General features: G+C 42.6%; 1 protein-coding gene across 1 annotated transcript in view; it reads left to right on the top strand.

The window, feature by feature from the left end:
• LOC120054033 (furin-like) overlaps positions 1 to 20,356 on the top strand; it is a 171,180-nt gene that overhangs the window by 82,223 nt on the left and 68,601 nt on the right. Inside the window, exons 3-4 of the mRNA XM_039001392.1 lie at positions 10,289 to 10,387; positions 15,138 to 15,242. Coding sequence (XP_038857320.1) covers positions 10,289 to 10,387; positions 15,138 to 15,242 — 204 coding nt within the window. The remainder of the gene's footprint in view (positions 1 to 10,288; positions 10,388 to 15,137; positions 15,243 to 20,356) is intronic.

Genomic DNA, 20,356 nt, shown 5'->3' on the forward strand with positions numbered 1-20,356 from the left:
GACCTCCAGCAGGCCACAAAAGCACTGCCAGCATTCAAAAGTGACCAAAACATCAGCCAGGAAGCATAGGAACTGAGAAGTGGTCTGTGGTCACCACCTGCAGAACCACTCCTTTATTGGGGGTGTCTTGCTAATTGCCTATAATTTCCACCTTTTGTCTATTCCATTTGCACAACAGCATGTGACATTTATTGTCAATCAGTGTTGCTTCCTAAGTGGACAGTTTGATTTCACAGAAGTGTGATTGACTTGGAGTTGTTCCCTTTATTGTTCCCTTTATTGGAAGTGTTCCCTTTATTTTTTTGAGCAGTGTAAGTTCTGTTATACTCACAGACATGATTCAAACCGTTTTAGAAACTTCAGAGTGTTTTCTATCCAAATCTACTAACAATATGCATATCTTATCTTCTGGGGATGAGTAGCTGGCAGTTGAATTTGGGTATGCTTTTCATCCAAACGTGAAAATGCTGCTCCCTATCCTAGAGAAGTTAAATCATCCCCCCCCCCCCCAATTCGGGAATAAAGATTACTGACCTTCGTCTTGAAGACTGGGAAAAGCAATGTGGGTTAGATTCCGTCACCGTCTCTGCCGACCTCAGATATATACCGGCCTGTTATAGAACCCCAATGTCAGGGGACAGGTCTTTAATTTACGGGTCAATGACCCGCCCGTGCACGGTTTTTAGCGTGGTACCTTTGGACGGCAGGGACAGGTATTGGAATCCGGCTTGAAGAACCAAATTGTCATGAGAATTATGTTCTCAGTGTTCATAACCCAATTCAATTAAACTACTCAGTCTGCAACCCAGAATCTGTAAGATACTGGTTGAATGAAACAGACGGAGGCCCAGCTACGATAGTCAGAAAGTTTATTTACGAGAGCGCTCTGAAGTCCAGAATACAAAGACATCCATTTTATAGCGGCGCACATACTTCCACACAAACAGTAGGTATACTTCCACACAAAAAGTAGGTATCCAGCGCACATACTGTCTCCCTACCCAGCCGACATAGATTACAGAGTCCGTGAGAAGCACTCCCCGTCCTCCCCCAAGATTGGGGAGGCCGTGAGACCAAATCTCTCAGTGGCCCCTAGCCAAGGTCGGCACCGAATTTTGCTCAGACAGTCTGTGTTTAAGATACTGTAGAGACATTGTTTTACTGACAAAACTACACACATCATTAATTATAACTTTATGAGTATTCTAATCATTCATTTAAACATATAAATCCCATTAACAATTATATATATTAATGTAAAGATAGAATTTAATTATATTATTATATGAAGTAGAAAGCGATAGGTTAGAAGAAGCTTACATAACCAACCCAGAAAGTAAAATGTAACATCCATATACGGCCAGCTATGTAAACTTTAACATTGATTTATCCTGCCATAGATGTCATTCAATTGGTAACATACATTTTTGTCTTCTTCTAATGCCTCTTAATTAAGGGGAAAGTAATCTAAAAGTAACTGAATGTAATCAGATTACGTTACTGAGCTTGGGTAATCCAAAAGTTACGTCACCGATTACAATTTTGAACAGGTAACTAGTAACTGTAACGTATTACATTTAGAAAGTAACCTACCCAACCCTGGCCACCAACCACTTTACAATGTGAGCTGGAGGCAGTATGCATTTTGAAAACATACTTAATTGTTTGAAAAATCGCTTCAAAATTCAACCATAAAAACATGTAGGGAATTATTTTTTAAATACTTCATAGGAGGAGCATGAGTTTCAAGTTTGAGGATGCATTCACTTTATACTACTACCATTTCTACCGATCTGCGTGGCAGTTATGATTTTATATACACATTTTTGTGGAACAGTTTTATTTCAATAATAACGTTTTTGTTTCTCAAAATCATTGTCACATGGTTAATCATAAAAATCTGAAAATTATACAAAACCGCATTCAGTTGGTGTCTATTCCACAAGTAACCACCGGCTAAATCTATGACGTTAAAATGCCTATTTACTCTGTTCCATCTAACTGCGCAATCCACTGTCTCATCAGCCCAGCCAAGCAATTTATAAACTTGATCTCCACTATTAAAAACATCTAGACATTATCTCACATTTCTTTCAGACTAACGTTTAGTTTTCAACAGCTGAGTTTGAATTAAACCTTGCTGTCTGTCTCTCCAACATTTGCAACATTGTTTCAATATTCAAATTCGATCTCCAGCTATCCCATAGTAATGAACGTGTCGGGACGAGACAGACAGACAGGTGGGCAGCGTTTCTTAGCCAGTCAAAATCATGAATCAGCTGGCATAATTTTTATGGATATATACAAAGAAATGTCAATTGAAAAAGGTCAAATTTAAACGAAGTGCAGCTAGTTTGCAGTCTTTCCAGCTTCAGTTTGAAGTGATTGTGTTAGCTGTGTTGTTGGCTAGCTCCTCTGAACAACAGTGTCCTAACGAGTGAACACATTTTCTATGCCAGATGAAATACCGCCTCATTAGCTCACTGTTATGTGTCCAAATAAATGTCACTAGAAAACAGCTTAAACATGCAAATGTGGCTACTTTGCTGTTATTCTGGCTGCACTTTTTGACACGACTGTAAGTTAGCCATAGTTGGCTGGCTAGCTAGCAAGCAAGGGATAAAAAAAATGTCTCAACATTTTTCATTATTCTCAAGACACGTTATCTAAACACATATTTTAGATGCTTTTCACTGAAAGATGCAACTCAAAAATCAGCAAGGACTTTTGACACACATGCTGCCTATGAAAGACTTCCTCATATGCCATCGTTCCCCTGTAATCCTAGTCATACAGTATTAGCAACCCATCCTAAATTGTTCCATCTTTAGATTCACCATCTTTCTAAGTTTCTAACTTAGATATTCATCTCTGTCATATACCGCTCTCATCAGGTGCAGTGTTTAGAATGTTTTTTTCCCACTAATTGCATTTTGGCAAATGTTTCAAAATTACTTTTTATTGGCTGCTTCCTTACAGGAGTTGCATGTTCCGTTAAGATGAATTACACAAATCTAAATGTGTTTTCTGTCATTCTGAGCACTGTTGGTGGACACCCTAATGGGTTACGCATCCAATACATGGGTCCGGTAAATATCTCAAATGGCCGGTAAATGTAAATCTTCCCGGTCACATTTTCCTATCGGAAACCCTGGTGTGTTTGTGTGTGTGCATTTAGTACGTACGTCCATGATAAGAACAACAAAAGCGCAATCAATGAGCAATTCAGCAGATATTATTTTTTTTAGATGTGCAGTACATCAATGCATGTGTGTGTGAGTGACTGTGAGGGCACAGAACATTAAAAAGCACAGCGACAGCAGTCAATGAGCTACGACTGTGAAGCTGACATTTCCAACTCTGGACGACGGAGAGTGGCTGACTACACACTGACTCATCCTGCTGTGTGTGAGAGGGTTTGTGTAGGATGTGAATGTTGATGTGCATTGGGCAGGCTCTGCTTGTAGAGGGTAGGGTATAACACAAAACCTGAATTAAAGTGCATAGTGGTTAAAGAAAATTACAGGTATTGTCGTCTCTATCCAACAATTGAGACCAATGTTCTTCCTTAAGAGATAGACATGATTGACACAGTCTCCAATAAACTGGATAGGCTGCTGTGCACTCCCCCTGCTCAGGCACCAGGGAATAGGCTGAGCATCTACCAGAGGCTCTGTCTCAGTCAATCCAGCCACCGTGGGCAGGCTGAGCCAAGCTACCAAGAAGAGGGTCTCTGGCTGATTAACTAACTACCGCATCTGCCAACATCCCCCCACAACACACACACACGTGTGGTGGTGAAATAGGGGCTCAGACTGAGCAGCTCTGTCAGGCACCACTGAGCTGGAGCCAATCCCCAGAGACCAATATTGACTCTGTCACAGAGAGTGGAGGCCAGCATACCTCTGGAGGAGAGGACAGAACAGAATACAGAATAGGTCTGACACACACCAGGACATTGAGTCAGGTTATTGAGTCAGGTAGTGTTGGATTATGATCATTACCTTAACAGACAGAAATCATGTGCTCTGCAATGGACTAAAACAGAATAACTGATAGAGATTAGCCGGAACTAACAGTCACCTCAGCTGGTGTATGTTCAGTCCTGCTTGAGAGAGAGGGGAAGGGAAAGAGAGACATGGGCAAAACAAGAGTGGGAACAAGAGATTTGGAGACAGTGGGTGGAGAGAGGGGGGACAGTCAGTTAGAAAACAGTGAGAGCGCAAGAAAAGGGGAGAGAAAGAAGAAGCAGAGAAGGAGAGAGTTGAAGGGGAAGGAAGGCAGACAGTCAGAGAAACAGACAGTGAGGGAAACAGGGAGGTGTGTTGCAATGTGTTGTAGCTGTTGGATGTTTCTTTGATGACTGACCAGGAGTCCTCACAAGGATAGTTAACAAGGAAAATTCAGACAAATGGGGACATTTCACTGGTCCCCACAAAGAAAAAGGCTATTTTAAGCTTGGGAATTAGGTTTAAGAGTTAGGTTAGAATTGGGGTTAGGTTTAGCTTTTGGGTTAGGTGTTAATGTGGATGCTACCATGATTACGGATAATCATTAATGAATTGTAAATAATGATAAGTGAGAAAGTTACCGATGCATAAATATCATACCCTCCAAGAAAATCCTAACCTTCCCTGTTACCGGTAATTGTGAGAGGTTAGCATTTTTTGGAGGGATGGTGTTTGTGCATCTGTAACTTTTTCCATCGTCATAATTCACGATTCATTCATGATTATCTGTAATCATGGTAGCGTCCACATCATGGTAGCATCATGGTAGCATCCACATCATGGTAGCATCCACATGAACCCCCTAGAGTAGATGTCAGAGGCCCCGCAAAAATCTAATTGGCATAATAAAAAAATCACCATAAATATCTGTCAGTTTAATTTTTTTGCAATTCTACGCATCCACCTATGTCGCACTTCCTCATCTGCTGTGAAAGGTGACAGAGCTAGATCTGTGTTTGTCAGACCATGAGACATCTCCCAAATCAGTCTTCTCACAAAATAATCTGTAGTGTCCAAGCAATTTGTCCTACAAACTAAAGATGAGACTCTCACAAACACGATGGTGTTCTCCGCTTTGCTCTATGACCCCCACAAGAGTCTTAGAACTCTGAAGTCGGTACAGCCGATCTGCCAACTTCTGTCTGTAGCATCCGAACAGTTTGGGCTACACACTAATATGACCCCTCTGTGGAAAGGTGAGACTCTCACAAACACATACATGTACGTTTTTGCTCTAGGACACGCCCAGGCCTCACAAGACTCGTCTGAAGGTCCCCCGTACCAGTTGAAAAAATGAATGGAAGTACAGCACCAGTCAATAGTTTGGACACACCTACTCATTCCAAGACTGTGCAAAGCTGTCATCAAGGCAAAGGGTGGCTACTTTGAAGAATTTCAAATATAAATATTTTTTGATTTAACACTTTTTTGGTTACTACATGATTCCATATGTATTATTTCATAGTTTTGATGTCTTCACTATTATTCTACAATGTAGAAAATAGTACAAATTAAGAAAAACCCTTGAATGAGTAGGTGTGTCCAAACTTTAGACTGGTACTGTATATATGGAGAACGTTTAGTGCCAAAAATAAGGGGTTAAATACATGTAAAAAAATATATATATATATATATGTTTCCTGATCTTTCTTATACCTCTCAGATATAGAACACTTCAGAACAAACTTCCTTTAGATTTTTTTGGGTGGTAAATCTGTTATTCAATGTGTTTGTATGGGCTAATAGCCCATACAAGTCCCCCCCAAAAATCTAATATTTTATATATTTTTATTATACTTCAAGGGGTCTTAAAATTCTAAATCAAATAGCTAAATGATCCTTGGAATGACCTTCTAAATAAATAAATTCTATATAGCTTAGTAGAACCCCCTCCTCCCCCGGCTTAGACAGGGTTTAGACTGTTATGGTTAATGTAGAAGTGTTCAGAAACATATTCTATTCTTATTTACAAAAAAAGTGACTCCAAAATTACACAATACATTATTGACCATTCATTTCTGCTGGGCACAACATAATCCAAAACACAACCAAAACAAACTGTGTTTTTGTGTTTGTCCAAATGCATCCAGCAAGTTTGTGGAGCCACAGACTGCATGCAGTCTGTCAAATCTCTTTTTGTGTTTGTCCATATTATGGATAATGTGTTTGTGCTGTGAGTGCCTTTAAAAACAAAGGTATGATTGGCTGCGTGACTGAGTTTGACTTGCTTCTTTGTGTGTTACTATAGTGATTTCTCTGAGGGCTCACACATGCTCTCTGTCAAATCAATTTTAATTGGTCACATGCAGATGTTATTGCGGGTGTAGTGAAATGCTTGTGTGTGTGTGTGTGTGTGCGTCCAGACTGCTGTTCATTGAGGAGTGTAAAGGTCTCTATCTCTGACGCCGTCACTAAACAGAGTGGCAGAATTAGTAACGATTCTGTGCTGATTCTCATCTCTGACACACATGAACACAGCATGACTCAAACTACATGTATAGTACAGTATATCTTCAGCAAGATTATTTTCCTCTTATCTCTCTCTTTCACACACACACACCTGAACGCACAGCGCATGAGTCTCATACTGTCCATACTGTACTGACAACTGCCATCATGACCCCACTTAAATGTATTTCAGACACACACACACACACACACACAGCTCAGTGTGGATTCCAGTGCTGAGCCCCAGTCTCCTCAACATAGCAGGCAGGTCTCTCTGAGACTCCGCTTGAGATTATCCTATCAACAGGGCCTGAAGAACTGTAATATTCAATGTTTCTCGGAGGACATGGAGAGATGTCGCCGATAGACATGGCCGCTTTGTTTCAGGCTCCTAAGCTTCCCAGTATTTTTTACATTTATTATGTTATTTCTCAAGATATTAACCCAGAACGTTCTTTGCATTATTACATACAGCCAAAATAACTTTTGGATATCAGAGAGGCGGTAACTCATCAACATTTTGACCAGGAATACGACTTTCTTGAATTGGATCCTTTTTTTGTACCTTCCAGGGCGATTTATCTTATCCCAGAGGCTGCTCCAAGACGCTGCCGGCGGAGAAGAGGTATTCAGAGTGGACTTTTAGTCGTGGCGTGCACACCATCCCCCGCTTCCGAGTATATTACTCGCTCATGTTCAGTCCCAGACAATAAAGTAGATGAACTCAGGGCGAGGATCTCCTTCCAGAGAGACATCAGACACTGTAACATACTCTGTTTCATGGAATCATGTCTCTCTTCGGATATACTGTAGTCCTTGAGCTGTTCTTGTCTATTGATGTTCTGTATTATGTCATTCTGTATTATGTTTCATGTTTTGTGTGAACCCCAAAAAGAGTAGCTGCTGCTTTAGCAACAGCTATTAGGGCTATTAGGATCCTAATAAAATACCAAATACTGTCCCCATCCATACAGCCAGCTGTGTTTTCAATACATCGTGCTGATAGGAATAAATAACTCTCCGGGAAGAAGAAAGGCGGAGGTGTATGTTCCATGAACTAATGGTGTGATTATGATAATGTACAGGAACTCAAGTCCTTTTGTTTGCTTGACCTAGAATATCTCACAATCAAATGGGACCACATTACCTCCCTAGAGAACTTTCTTCGGTTATCATCACAGCCGTGTATATCCCCCCTCAAGCCGATACCACGACAGCTCTCAACTACACTGGACCTTGTGCAAACTGGAAACTGCATATCCTGAGGCCGCATTTATTAAAGCAAATCTGAGGAAAACGCTGGTCTGACCAATCGGAATCCATGCTTCAAGACTGTTTTAATCAGGCAGACTGGGACATGTCTGTTGCCTCTGGTTGCCTCTGAGAATAACATTGACGTATACACTGACACTGTGGCTGAGTTTGTCAGGAAGTGTATAGGGGATGTTGTTCCCACTCTGACGATTAAAACCTATCCAAACCAAAAACCGTGGATAGAAAGCAGCATTCGCGCAAAACTGAAAGCGCAAACCACCGCATTTAACCACGGCAAGGTGACTGGGAATATGATTGAATACAAACAGTCCACTTATGCCCTCTGTAAGGCAATCAAACAGGAAAAATGTCATACAAAGTGTAGTCGCAATTCAATGGCTCAGACAAGACGTGTGGCAGGGACTCCAGAAAATCACGGATTACAAAGGGAAAACCAGCCATGTCGCGTACGCAGACGTCTTGCTCCCGGACAAGCTAAACACCTTCTTTGCCCGCTTTGACGATAACACAGTGCCGTCGACATGGGCCGCTCCCGAGAACTGTGAGCTCTCGTTCTCCGTGGCCGATGTAACACAGTTTAAGCGTGTTAACCCTTGCAAGGCTGCCGGCCCAGACGGTATCCCTAGCCGCGTCCTCAGAGCATGCGCAGACCAGCTGGCTGGAGTGTTTACGGACATATTCAATCTCTCCCTATCCCAGTCTGCATACAGCCCCAATAGATCCACGGATGAATCATTCTCCATCACACTGCACACTGCCCTTTCCCATCTGGACAATAGGAATACCTATGTAAGAACACTGTTCATTGACTACAGCTCAGCCTTCTACACCATAGTACCCTCCAAGGGTCTTGGACTTCCTGATGGGCTTTCACCAGGTGGTGAAGGTAGGCAACAACACTTCCACTACGCTGATCTTCAACACAAGTGCCCTCCTGTACTCCCTGTTCACCTACGACTGTGTGGCCGCGCACAACTCCAACAACTTCATTAAGTTTGCTGACGACACGACGTGGTAGGCCTGATCACCAATGACAATGAGACATCCTATAGGGGGAGGTCAGTGACCTGACAGTGTGGTGCCAGGACAACAACCTCTACCTCAACGTCAGCAAGACAAAGGAACTGATCGTGGACTACAGGAAACAGAGAGCCGAGCAAGCCCCTATCCATCGACAGGGCTGTAGTGGAGCGGGTCGAGAGCTTCAAGTTCCTCAGTGTCCACATCACTAAGGATTAAACATGGTCCACACACACCAACCCAGTCGTGAGGAAGGCACAACAACGCCTCTGCCCCCTCAGGAGGCCCGTCAAGATTTGGTATGGGCCCTAATATCCTCAAAGTTCTACAGCTGCACCATTTGAGAGCATCACCGCGTGGTATGGTAACTGTTTGACATCCGACCGCAAGGCGCTACAGAGGGTAGTGCGTACGGCCCACTACTGCCCACTATATCGGCCCACTACATCACATCCAGGACCTCTATACTAACTGGTGTCAGAGGAAGGCTCTAAAACTTGTCAAAGACTCCAGCCACCCAAGTCATAGACTGTTCTCTCTGGTACTGCACGACAAGCGGTACCGATGCACCAAGTCCGGAACCAACAGGACCCTGAACAGCTTCTACCCGCAAGCCATAAGACTGCTAAATACTTACCAAATAGCTACCAGACTATCTGCATTGACCCCTTTTGCACTAACTCTTTTGACTCATCACATAAGCTGCTGCTACTGCTTATTATCTATCCTGTTGCCTAGTCACGTTACCCCTACGTACCTCATTTACATCGTACCCTTGCACATCGACTAGGTACTGGTACCCCGTGTATATAGCCAAGTTATCATTACTCATTGTGTATTTCTTCCTCGTGTTATTATTTAAAAAATGTGTTGTTTTTTCCTCTGCATTTGGGAAGGGACAGTAGATAAGCATTTCACTGTTAGTCTACACATTTGACATTTTAGTCGCTTTTATCCAGAGCGAGTTACAGGAGCAAATATGGTTAAGTGCCTTGCACATCAACAGATTTCTTTTACTTAGTCAGGTCGGGGATTTGAACCAGCAACCTTTCGGTTACTGGCCCAATGCTCTTAACCGCTAGGCTATCTGCGCCCAACGACACCTGTTGTTTACGAAGCATGTGGCAAATAGAATTTGATTTGATTTGACCAGTGAGCAGTCTGTGAAACAGAACTCTGAAGGGATTTGGTACCACTCAGATATTGCCAGACTGCCAGTAAAGTTGGAGGCCACAGACAGAAGGCACGGTCAGACTGTGTGGAGGACAGAGGAAGGGTGTAGTGTACAGAATATGCCTTCCCCTAGCCTTAAAAGCAATTTTATGAGTGAGTGGGATTGTGGACTCTGTCCGAAGGTACCACATTGGGACATTTCTGTGTCACGTGGTGGAGGTGTTATAATGTATTTGTCTGTCTCTAGCTGTCTGAAAATGTAATGTGTGTGTACATGTTTGCCCTCGTGCCATCGATGTGTTTCTTTGGTTTTCATTGGGACTTAATATCAGTGTCTCAATGTTCTTTTTCTGTGTCTGCAGGTGTTTGGGGATTATTATCACTTCCGTCATCACACCGTAGTGAAGAAATCCCTATCAGGCCACAGGGGAACACATGTCCGACTGCAGAAGGAACCACGGGTATGTTACTGAGTCATAAATATGCAAATGTCCCTCCATACCACACAATAACAGCTGGACCTGTCTGTGTTTGCGTTCTCATTTTGTGGCGCGTATTGATTTTATCCAAATGTTAATGAGAAGAGGAATCCTGACATTGGCCCATCTGTTACACAAGGACGTTCACAGACCCAGATGTTTGCATTGTTTAGGCAGCTGGCTGTAACTGCGCTCTCAGCTCTCTCAACAACAGAGAACAAGTATTTTTCACCTCGAAGTCTGCTTGTTCTATTCAAATCCTCCAGCATAATTGTGCATCAAAACTCTACTTCTCAAGTTCAGTTCCTGGAGCATGCTCTCATTCTGCCTTATGCAGTACAGTTACAGGCAGAACTGTATCGTTTGCATCAGTGTTCATTTCGTCCAAAATAACTATGACGAAAACGAATGACGATAACGAGATGCAATGAAAATGTTTTTGATAACTGTAGCAAATTAGTTTTCATTTTAGTTGACGAAAATGTGACGAGACGAGAATTTCACCTGAGACTAATGGACATTCAATTTTGACAGGAAGCTCCTCATCACTTTTTTCCGGTCTGATTGAGCTTATAAGCACGGCTCTCCCACTCAGCTCCCGGGCTGTCACTTCAGTCACTCGTCAATCTTTTGATCTGATGCACAGCCAGGACACTATTGTAACTAACCTAAGCTAGAAACAATCATGTTTACACTCTATTACGTGTAATTTAGTGGGCTGTGGTATTTGGGTAGAGATCAGACCTTTATGTACTACTACTACTGTAATTCTAAAGGGAGTTATCCCTATGCTCATTCAGGAGGACTCTTATGTTCCAAAAGCCCAAATACAGATGTAGGATCTTAATTTGAGCAATTCTGCTACAGCAGGAAAATAATCCTGCAGCAAAAGGAAATGTGGATTACAATTATTGGAGAAAAAAATGTGTAGGGGTTGATACATTTTTCATTGGGGCAATCAAGTCTGACATTTTAAAGTGTAAATTACAAACTTTAGAAGCCTTTCTAAACCTTGAATACACTACAAGTTTGCATTACAAAGGAGTAATTAAAATGAGATCCTACATCTGTATGCACCCTAAAACTTAAAACTTCCCCTTAGCACAGATGAGTTGTTCCTCCAATTCAGTGCCTTTTGAAAGGAGTCACTTGGTGTAACTTTATCTTCATAAATGACTTTGTCAAAGCAACAAAATAACTAGGGCTTTACAATGATGGTGAAAACTTGGAGAAATGTTGGGGTTAAGTGGATTCAAATCTTCCTAGGATCATAGAGGGTGCACGGAGGGACATGTCAAAGTGCAGATTTTTGGCACTTTAGCAAGTCTTTATTTATATTAAAAATTAGGTTTATTGAATTCAATTCTTCATGTGGTCTATACTAAAAGGCACTTAATTTAATATAACAGGCTTTTAAAATTCAATATTGGTGCACGATTTCTACTTAAAATATCAAAGGGTTGGGTCCTCCCCAGTGGCACAGCTAGAGGCGTTACTACAGACCCGGGTTCATTCCCGGGCTGTGCCACAACCGGCCGTGGCCGGGAGTCCCATAGGACGACGCACAATTGGCCTAGCGTCGTCCGGGTTAGGGGAGGGTTTGGCCGGTGGGGCCTTGGCTCATCGCGCTCTAGCGACTCCTTGTGGCGGGTCGGGCGCCTGCAGGCTGACCCAGGTCGCCAATTGAACGGTGTTTCCTCCGAAACATTGGTGCGGCTGGCTTCCGGGTTAAGCTGGCGGGTGTTAAGGAGCGCGGTTAGGCGGGTTATGTTTCGGGGGACGTGGGTTATGTTTCGGGGGACGAGTTGCAGCAAAATTTGCAAAATTGGGAGAAAGAGTGTAAAATACAAAAAAATATATAATAATAATAATATCAAGGGTTCTTTTCGTGGAACGACCCAGATCTATAATCAGAGCTTTCATCCCAATTTAGGCCTCTTTACGCTAAACTACTTTGACGACACAAACTAGGTCCAGAAGAGATACTTGTGTAGTTTAAAGAGACGGCTCTAGATTCAAATCGCTCTTTAATATATTTCTCCCGCACAACATCCGGAGGTACGGCGGACCCCCCTCTGGATGGTTCAATGTTAAGACGATGGCTCTCCCACACCACGTCCCTGTAATAATTACCCTAATTACCTTAATACCACTAGACAGCATTTTTGCTCTGTTAGCCAAATTGAAAATGAAAGGCTTTTAAAAAATCCACACATTTGTGAATCATTGCATTAATCAAGTGTGCAACACTATGCACAATATGGTTTAGATGAGAAGCTCATGTATAGTTTGAATTGCTATCCTTATTTGGTTTGTCTGTCTACTATGGAATTTACGGAATGCTAATAGCTGCACTCACACATGAAGCAGGAATGTGGCTTTGGCCACACGACATCCAAGGCTAGTGTAAACAGAAAAATAGAACATCTGATGTTGAAGAGATAGATCTCACTAGATATATTTTACTACATAGGGCAACTTTGACACACACACACACACACATACACAGAGAGATTAGTCTCCCCCCCCAGGCTGCAGATGAAAGGGTTCAGACTGGGGAACAGCTTGTCCAGTGTAACCTCATTCTAACAGAGCCTGCCCAAGGCGAGGCCAGGGGCACTCTGTCAGACAGCGACCACAACAGTAGAGTTGCCAATACACTTAAGAGAAGGTCAAATGTGTGTGGGTGCATGCACACCTGTTCTGAATAAAACACATTCATTGTGTTGGATTTGTGTGTGTTTTCCCCAAGATAGATGTACAAAATAGGGTTTCATCTGAATATTAATGAACTCAATGTCTTTGCTGAACATGGAATAATACAGAGGAGGGATAACTCTCTCTATATGTCCGTGACTGTATAATGTAAGGATTAGGTTTAGGCAAATAATGCATGTAAAACTTCAGCTATCTCCTCTGAGTAATACTAGACCTGTCTCTCCCATTCATCACATTGTCTTGTGTCTTCAGCCCTGCCTGGCTGACATACTGCTTATGTACATCTGCTTTGAATAATCACACAGAGTCCCATAACCCCTGCTATTAACCCGGAGACTTTGTCATTAGGGATGAGCATTTGAAATTATTTCAATATTGGAATAATATGTTATTTTTTCGGATATCCGGATAGTGGAAATACATGTTTTAAAGGATTTTTCATTATTTTTAACTTCAATGGAGACTTGCTCGCACCAGAGAGCGAGTTCGGTGCACTGCGCTGTGCTTGTTTCAGCAGAAGGGGGGAGGGGCAAGATAGGAGCAGGGGCCTGTGTGTGTCACAGTCTGTGTGTGGCACAGAGGGAGAGAGAGAGAGAGAAAGTAGCAAATCTGACTTGTGCTAGTTGACAAACTTGTTGTTGCCATAGGCTATCTTTCATACCATCTGTTAGTGCCTGTATGGACTGCATCAAATGGTTGTAAAGAAGCTAGCTAGCTACAGTAGCAAGGCTAATTGAAGCTATTTAGAGGCATCTTTGTCTTCATATGAACTCCATTCATATGAAACAACAGCCTACCTGTTAGTTGATCATTGTAGCCTACTCCTTCACATTTAGCCAACTTAAATCCTTAATTTTAATTCAATTTTAATTAGAAATCTCCCTCTTCACTTGTCACACATGGAGCCTCTGACTGTAACGCCGCTTCTTTGATTGACTGACAATAACAACAAGCTACAAGTGTGGAGTGTAATCATAAAAACTATCATAAAACTATTGTTTTATAAACATTTAGAATGTAATGGTCTATCCTTGTAGGCTATGTAGCAATGTCACATTTGTATTGAATTACAAAGCCTTTAAAAAAAAAAATATTTGAATAACTGTGCCCATCCCTATTTATAATCTCCTCCTCTCTCTCTCTTTTCCTCTCCTCTACTCTACTCTCTCCGTGAGGGGCAGAAGGAATCGATATGTTTCAGGGCCTCACCGTTACTTATTGCATACTTAGGAGGGGATATTTGCAGGCCCTACTCTCTCCGATCTCCTCTCGCTCTGTGGAGTTTGTCTGTAGATGTCACACACACACACACACACACACACACACACACACACACACACACACACACACACACACACAGTGCAGTGATTCTGGAGGCTGTGGCAGTGGCCTTATGGTTTATGTATCTCCTCTCTCCATAAGCCAGACAGTGTCTAGCAGCCCAGCATTAGATTTGCATTTGTTTGTTTGCTTTGCATTTGTTTGACTGTAGTTAGCTTCATTTCCTTTTTTCAATAAGATAATTTATTGGGCTAGACACTATGACTAGACAGACACTACCCACTGGACCGCCTATATCGAGCAGAAGGTTCTTGCACATTTGCCTACAGCAGGGTGATGAAACACACACACACACACACACACACACACACACACACACACACACACACACACACACAACGTCTCAGCAGATTAATGAGATTTGTCTCCTAACTCTCACTTTAGATGTTGCTGGGCAGTTTGTAAAGTCTGTATGCGGCTGTAGGACCTAACCATTAGAGTGTTGACGGCCACATGAAAGCCAACGTGGGAGGCAGACTGTGGATAGTTGTCTCTCATGTCATGGTTGTTTCATTACCAGAGCTAATGGGTGTGTGTGTGTGTGTGTGTGTGTGTGTGTGTGTGTGTGTGTGTGTGTGTGTGTGTGTGTGTGTGTGTGTGTGTGTGTGTGTGTGTGTGTGTGTGTGTGTGTGTGTGTGTGTGTGTGTGTGTGTGTGTGTGTGTTCCTCTCTAGGTGCGTTGGGTGGAGCAGCAGGTGTCGAGGAGAAGGAAAAAGAGGGATGACTACAACGAACCATCCGACCCCAAATTCCCCCAGCAGTGGTACCTGGTGAGCAAGGTAGTAATAATAATGATTTATTTATTTTATATAGCACTTTTTATTACAGAAAGAATCTCAAAGGCACTTTCTCAAAGGTAAAAGTCAGATCCCCCATAGCACTGTACCCTCTATACTGTACCGAAGCCAGGAGTTCTCCCTTGTTGAACACATTGGACCATTTTAATTAGAACCTCTTTAACACCCCTTTGATATTATCTAAAATGTATAAGACAGCAACATACATACCTGTAGTGATATAGGGATTATGCCAAGGCAGCTGTGTTAAATGCCTCAAGGAAAACAAGATCTAATCAAATGAGCTAATTGAATAGCTGTCTCCAGGCATTTAGAGTCCCCGTAGGGAAATGATAGAAATGCACTTCGCTGCTGTTTACCCCGTTCACACCTTCAGACCAAAGAAACCTGCTGCCGTACAGAAAGGGCAGGATGTTCAGAGTATTTCAGTGAGAAACCGACTTTGTTTCCCCCAGTCTGTAAGTCTCCTGATATTTAGCTGAAACAGCTGGATATGCTGTCTGCTGAGAGCAGTCATCACCTGGGTATCGTTTATCAAACCGAATGTCGTCAAAAAGTTCTAAAGCGCACTTTGTTTACTTCAACTGTCAATGCCCAAGTTTATTTGCCATGTGTAATGAATAGTTGATGACAATGACTACATGAAAATAATACATTGTCTGCAGGCAGCACTGGAAGGACAAACACGAGAAGGACAGATTGCCAAAGTTGAAAGCTGATTAACAGGACTGTGACTCTGTTATCAACCGGTTGTCATTCATCAATATAAATGTCACCAAATGCTCCTCAGTTTGTCATCTGTTTGAAAGGCTCCAGATCAGAGCTAATGAAACCGAAGGTCATGATGAAACCTGTAGCACTGTTGCTTTCAGAAATAGACAATGTCCATCCTCTTCGCAGTCTACTGCCATAGACTGTTCAACAAACGATTGAAAATAGTTACAAAATTTGCTTCCTCATAGGCTGTATAAATAAGACGACATTATACTGTATGCCTCAAGGATTACACAAGCAGGAACTAACTGTCTTAGTCTGTGTAGTCCCTTAGACCATGTCAGCAGAACAGTGGCTTCCCTGGGGCTAAAGGCCCTGACAGTGTGTTGGCCCAGCAGGATGCTTGCCTTGTTAGGAGAAATCAGCAAATAAATCAGAAATCATGTTTGGGAGGTGGAAAAAGGACCCCTAGGGGGAAGCATATTTTTTCACTCTACCTCTTTCACTCTGTTTTTCTCTCTGCCTCCTTCCTTCTTTCACTTTCTCTCTTTTTTTATATTTTTGTCTTCACTCTCTATCTATCTGTCACTTCCTACACATTCTCCTCTATCTCGCTTCCCTCTCCTGCATTTCTCCCTGCTGGTTAGAGTGGAGCTCTGTTTTTATAATTCCCCTGTGAGCAAGGCAAATGCTCTCACCAGGATCTCTCACTTATTCATATTTCCAGCTGCAGGCCTGCTTCCTCTGACAGGGAAATTATAGTCAGCCCCTGCTCTGTTCGGCTTAGCCCCGCCAAAGAGGCTTGTGTGTCAGACCCCCGACGAGGGAGCTAAATTCGGGGGGGTTCTTGCATTGGAATTATATTGAATTCTGCTTATATAGTCACGTTATACCACAATTAACATAAAGTTCAAATGCCGAGTCTCCGGGATCATTGACTACTTTTGAAATCTGTGCTGTACTGTATCAGCACAATGGACAGCGGCCTACAGCTAGGCCGTTTTGGTAATGAATATAGGCTACAATATAAATAGGCTGTTTGTAATAGGTGAATTGCCCTATGTGAATGCAGCCGTACACACCGCTGTCTTACCAAAATAATGCAAACGTAATGCTGAAAGTATTAGCCTAGTTATTCATGCATATAAACAAAAATACTGAATAGCAGTTTGGCTTAGAATACTGACAACTGTGAATGTGAACGAATGCAAACAGAACAAAACAGAAATACCAAGTAGTAGATCTAGTAAACAAAATATCAGATCGATAAAGGCATGACACAATCATTATTTAGGCTACTTACTTTAACAAAAAACAAATGCAGGAAACAAAAGGTGAATGGAGATCCAAATAACCAAAACATGTCCTACAGCCTACTACAGTGAGATGCAGCCATGTACAGTTTTCTTGCCAAATAAATAGGCCTATACAAGCCGCTTCAAACATGGAAAATCATGCCGCTCGCTCTTGAGTTAAGCAACGCGTTGTGATATGGCACAATACACTTCTGTGAATCAAATTTGACCCACGTAATCAATTAAGCAATGCCGGCCTACCATAAACATGTTTCTAATACGTACAGTTCCATTTACAGCAACAAAAAACAATAGGCTACCAAGAAAACCATAATAGCATCTGCAGTAACAGAGTATTCCAGGCACTCTCGTTCTATGAACCAGTTGCTATTAAATGAACGTTTTTGGACAGAAAGACTGTGGCTAGGGTAGGATTCCAGGCTAACCTGGGCTGGCTCCTCTGTTCCAATATCATCAGAAATAGTCGGAGATGGAAACTGCTGTGGAGCCATTATCCTGGCGGAACTTGTGGAGGCGTGGGTAGGCTCTGCACACGGAGCTAGCTGGAGCTCGGCAGCATCATCGCTGCTGGGCTTAGCGGCAGCCTCGGTGGTATGATGCTGCTGCTGCTCATCGTTCTCCTTCTCCTTTGTTTGGGTACTTTGGCAAAGGCAATTTCTGATATCCATTGTGGCAGAATAGCTGGTTCAAGCTGGCTAAATAGGCCAAGGCTAATAACACTAACACGTTTTACAGCTAGCTAGCTAAGAGTGAAGCAGCTTCAACGGTAAACTTGACCCCGCCCTTATCAATCAACATCAAATACTACAGGCGGTGGCATACATAACCGGCCAGTGGCTTTCCATAGCCCCCAATACACACCGCGGCACGCTCTGTCCACTGTGCAGATTTTTTTTGTGGCGACCTGTCACTCAATTAGGACTGTCCCCGACTAAAAAAAATCTTGGTCGACCAGGAGTTGATTGGTAGAAATGTTAAAACATGTATTTTTCCATATATTGACAAATCCTATGTGTTTTAATCAAATCAACTATATTCACTGAGCTTGTCTGATGCTTTAAGCAAACGGTTTGATTCAATAAATAAGATACCCAAATGACTAGAGGGAGTCCGACCAGCAATTGATTAGATTTTTATTTAACTAGGCAAGCCAGTTAAGAACAAATTATTATTTACAATGACGGCCTACCGGGGAACACTGGGTTAACTGCCTTGTTCAGGGGCAGAACGACAGATTTTTACCTTGTCAGCTCGGGTATTTGATCCAGCAACCTTTTGGTTACTCTAACCACTAGGCTACCTGCCGCCCCTGATTGTGCCGGGCCAGGCTCAGACTTGCTGCGCTGTGTAAAAAAAAAAAAAAAACTGAGTGACTGTGTGACTAGCACTCGTTGTGTGTCTCTCTCCTTCCTGCTGCAGCAACCACCACAGAACGTCAAAGTGTTTATCGAGCTGTACTTGTTGCTGAAACTGCAACATAATTGCAGCCATTTCTGACTGAAAAGTTCTGTTACCAAAACCCATAATTTGTTTAGGAAAAACATTCCCTTTTATCCTCAACCCTTGCTCTCTTTACGTGACATGTATGCATCGCATGCACGCGACCAAATATAGTATTACTAGAGAACGTTGCTTATGTAATTATTACTTTGTTTTACTAGAGGACGATTCGATACGTTTTTTCCAAACTGTCCCCTGTAATTCATAGTTTTGTTCAATAAATTGACAGTTATGACGAAAGCCTGGAGGTTTTTATTCTAGGCAAGAAGATACAGTATTTGTCATTGCCGTCAGCTGGTCCAACCCCTGAAATACATGAAAAACAAAAAGATGTACAGCATTAAAGAAGAGCCAACAGAGTAGTAGTTCAACAGGAAAAAGGGTTGGGCAACACTGGCCTAAAATGCTCCAACTAGCACATGTTGCTTGTAAGAGTGCCACTCTTGCAACACGGCAGCCTCTGGCACTCCAGAACGGCCTGGAGAGGAGGGTTCGGTTAAAGGTACTTTTCCTCTCATTAGAGAATGCAGCCTGAGGCCCCAACACACTGAAGGCCCCCAGAATCTCCAGGTGTTGGAACCTCCGGTCTAGGCTGTCTTGGAGGCCAAGATATGAATCCATTAAAAAAATAAGTGATTAATAAGTGATTAATAGCTGAACCCAAGCCCAGAACTGCTCCCTGGTCTTGGTCTTCTCCACCTGGCCTCTCCCTCTTTTCCTTGATGTTGAATGTGCCCAAACCCATTGGGTCATCGAGGTCCTGGTGGAGTTGGCTCAGAAATAAACACATAATGCTGTACACTAGTACAGACTAAATATGCACAATTTCTTTTAGACCTTAGCCTAATTAAAGGAAAGTTGACTAACCATGTGGTGTATTATATAGCCACGGCTTCAGTCTGTCAATTTTAAGCCACTTTGGGTCCCATCCGAATTGCCGGTGGTGCGCACTTGGCCTTACTCCTCTCTTCTCTCCTTAATTATTCAGACTCTTTGCTATGAGGCTCGAAATTGAGCTCAGGTGCATCCTGTTTCCATTGATCATCCTTGAGATTTTTCTACAACTTGATTGGAGTCCACCTGTGGTAAATTCAATTGATTGGACATTATTTGGAAAGGCACACACCTGTCTATATGAGGTCCCACATTTGACAGTGTATGTTAGAGCAAAAACGAAGCCATGAGGTCGAAGGAATTGTCCATGGAAACCCGAGACAGGATTGTGTCGAGGCACAGATCTGGGGAAGGGTACCAAAATATTTCTGCAGCATTGAAGGTCCCCAAGAACACAGTGGCCTTCATCATTCTTAAATGGAAGAAGTTTGGAACCACCAAGAAACTTCCAGAAGGACAACCATCTCTGCAGCACTCCACCAATCAGGCCTTTATGGCAGAGTGGCCAGACTGAAGTCACTAAAGTAAAAGGCTCATGACAGCCCGCTTGGAGTTAGCCAAAAGGCACCCAAAGGACTCTCAGACCATGAGAAACAAGATGCTCTGGTCTGATGAAACTAAGATTGAATTCTTTGGCCTGAATGCCAAGGGTCACGTCTGGAGGAAACCTGG

This window comes from Salvelinus namaycush, chromosome 9, assembly GCF_016432855.1.
Source record: "Salvelinus namaycush isolate Seneca chromosome 9, SaNama_1.0, whole genome shotgun sequence".
In the NCBI taxonomy this organism is placed as follows: Eukaryota; Metazoa; Chordata; class Actinopteri; order Salmoniformes; family Salmonidae; genus Salvelinus; species Salvelinus namaycush.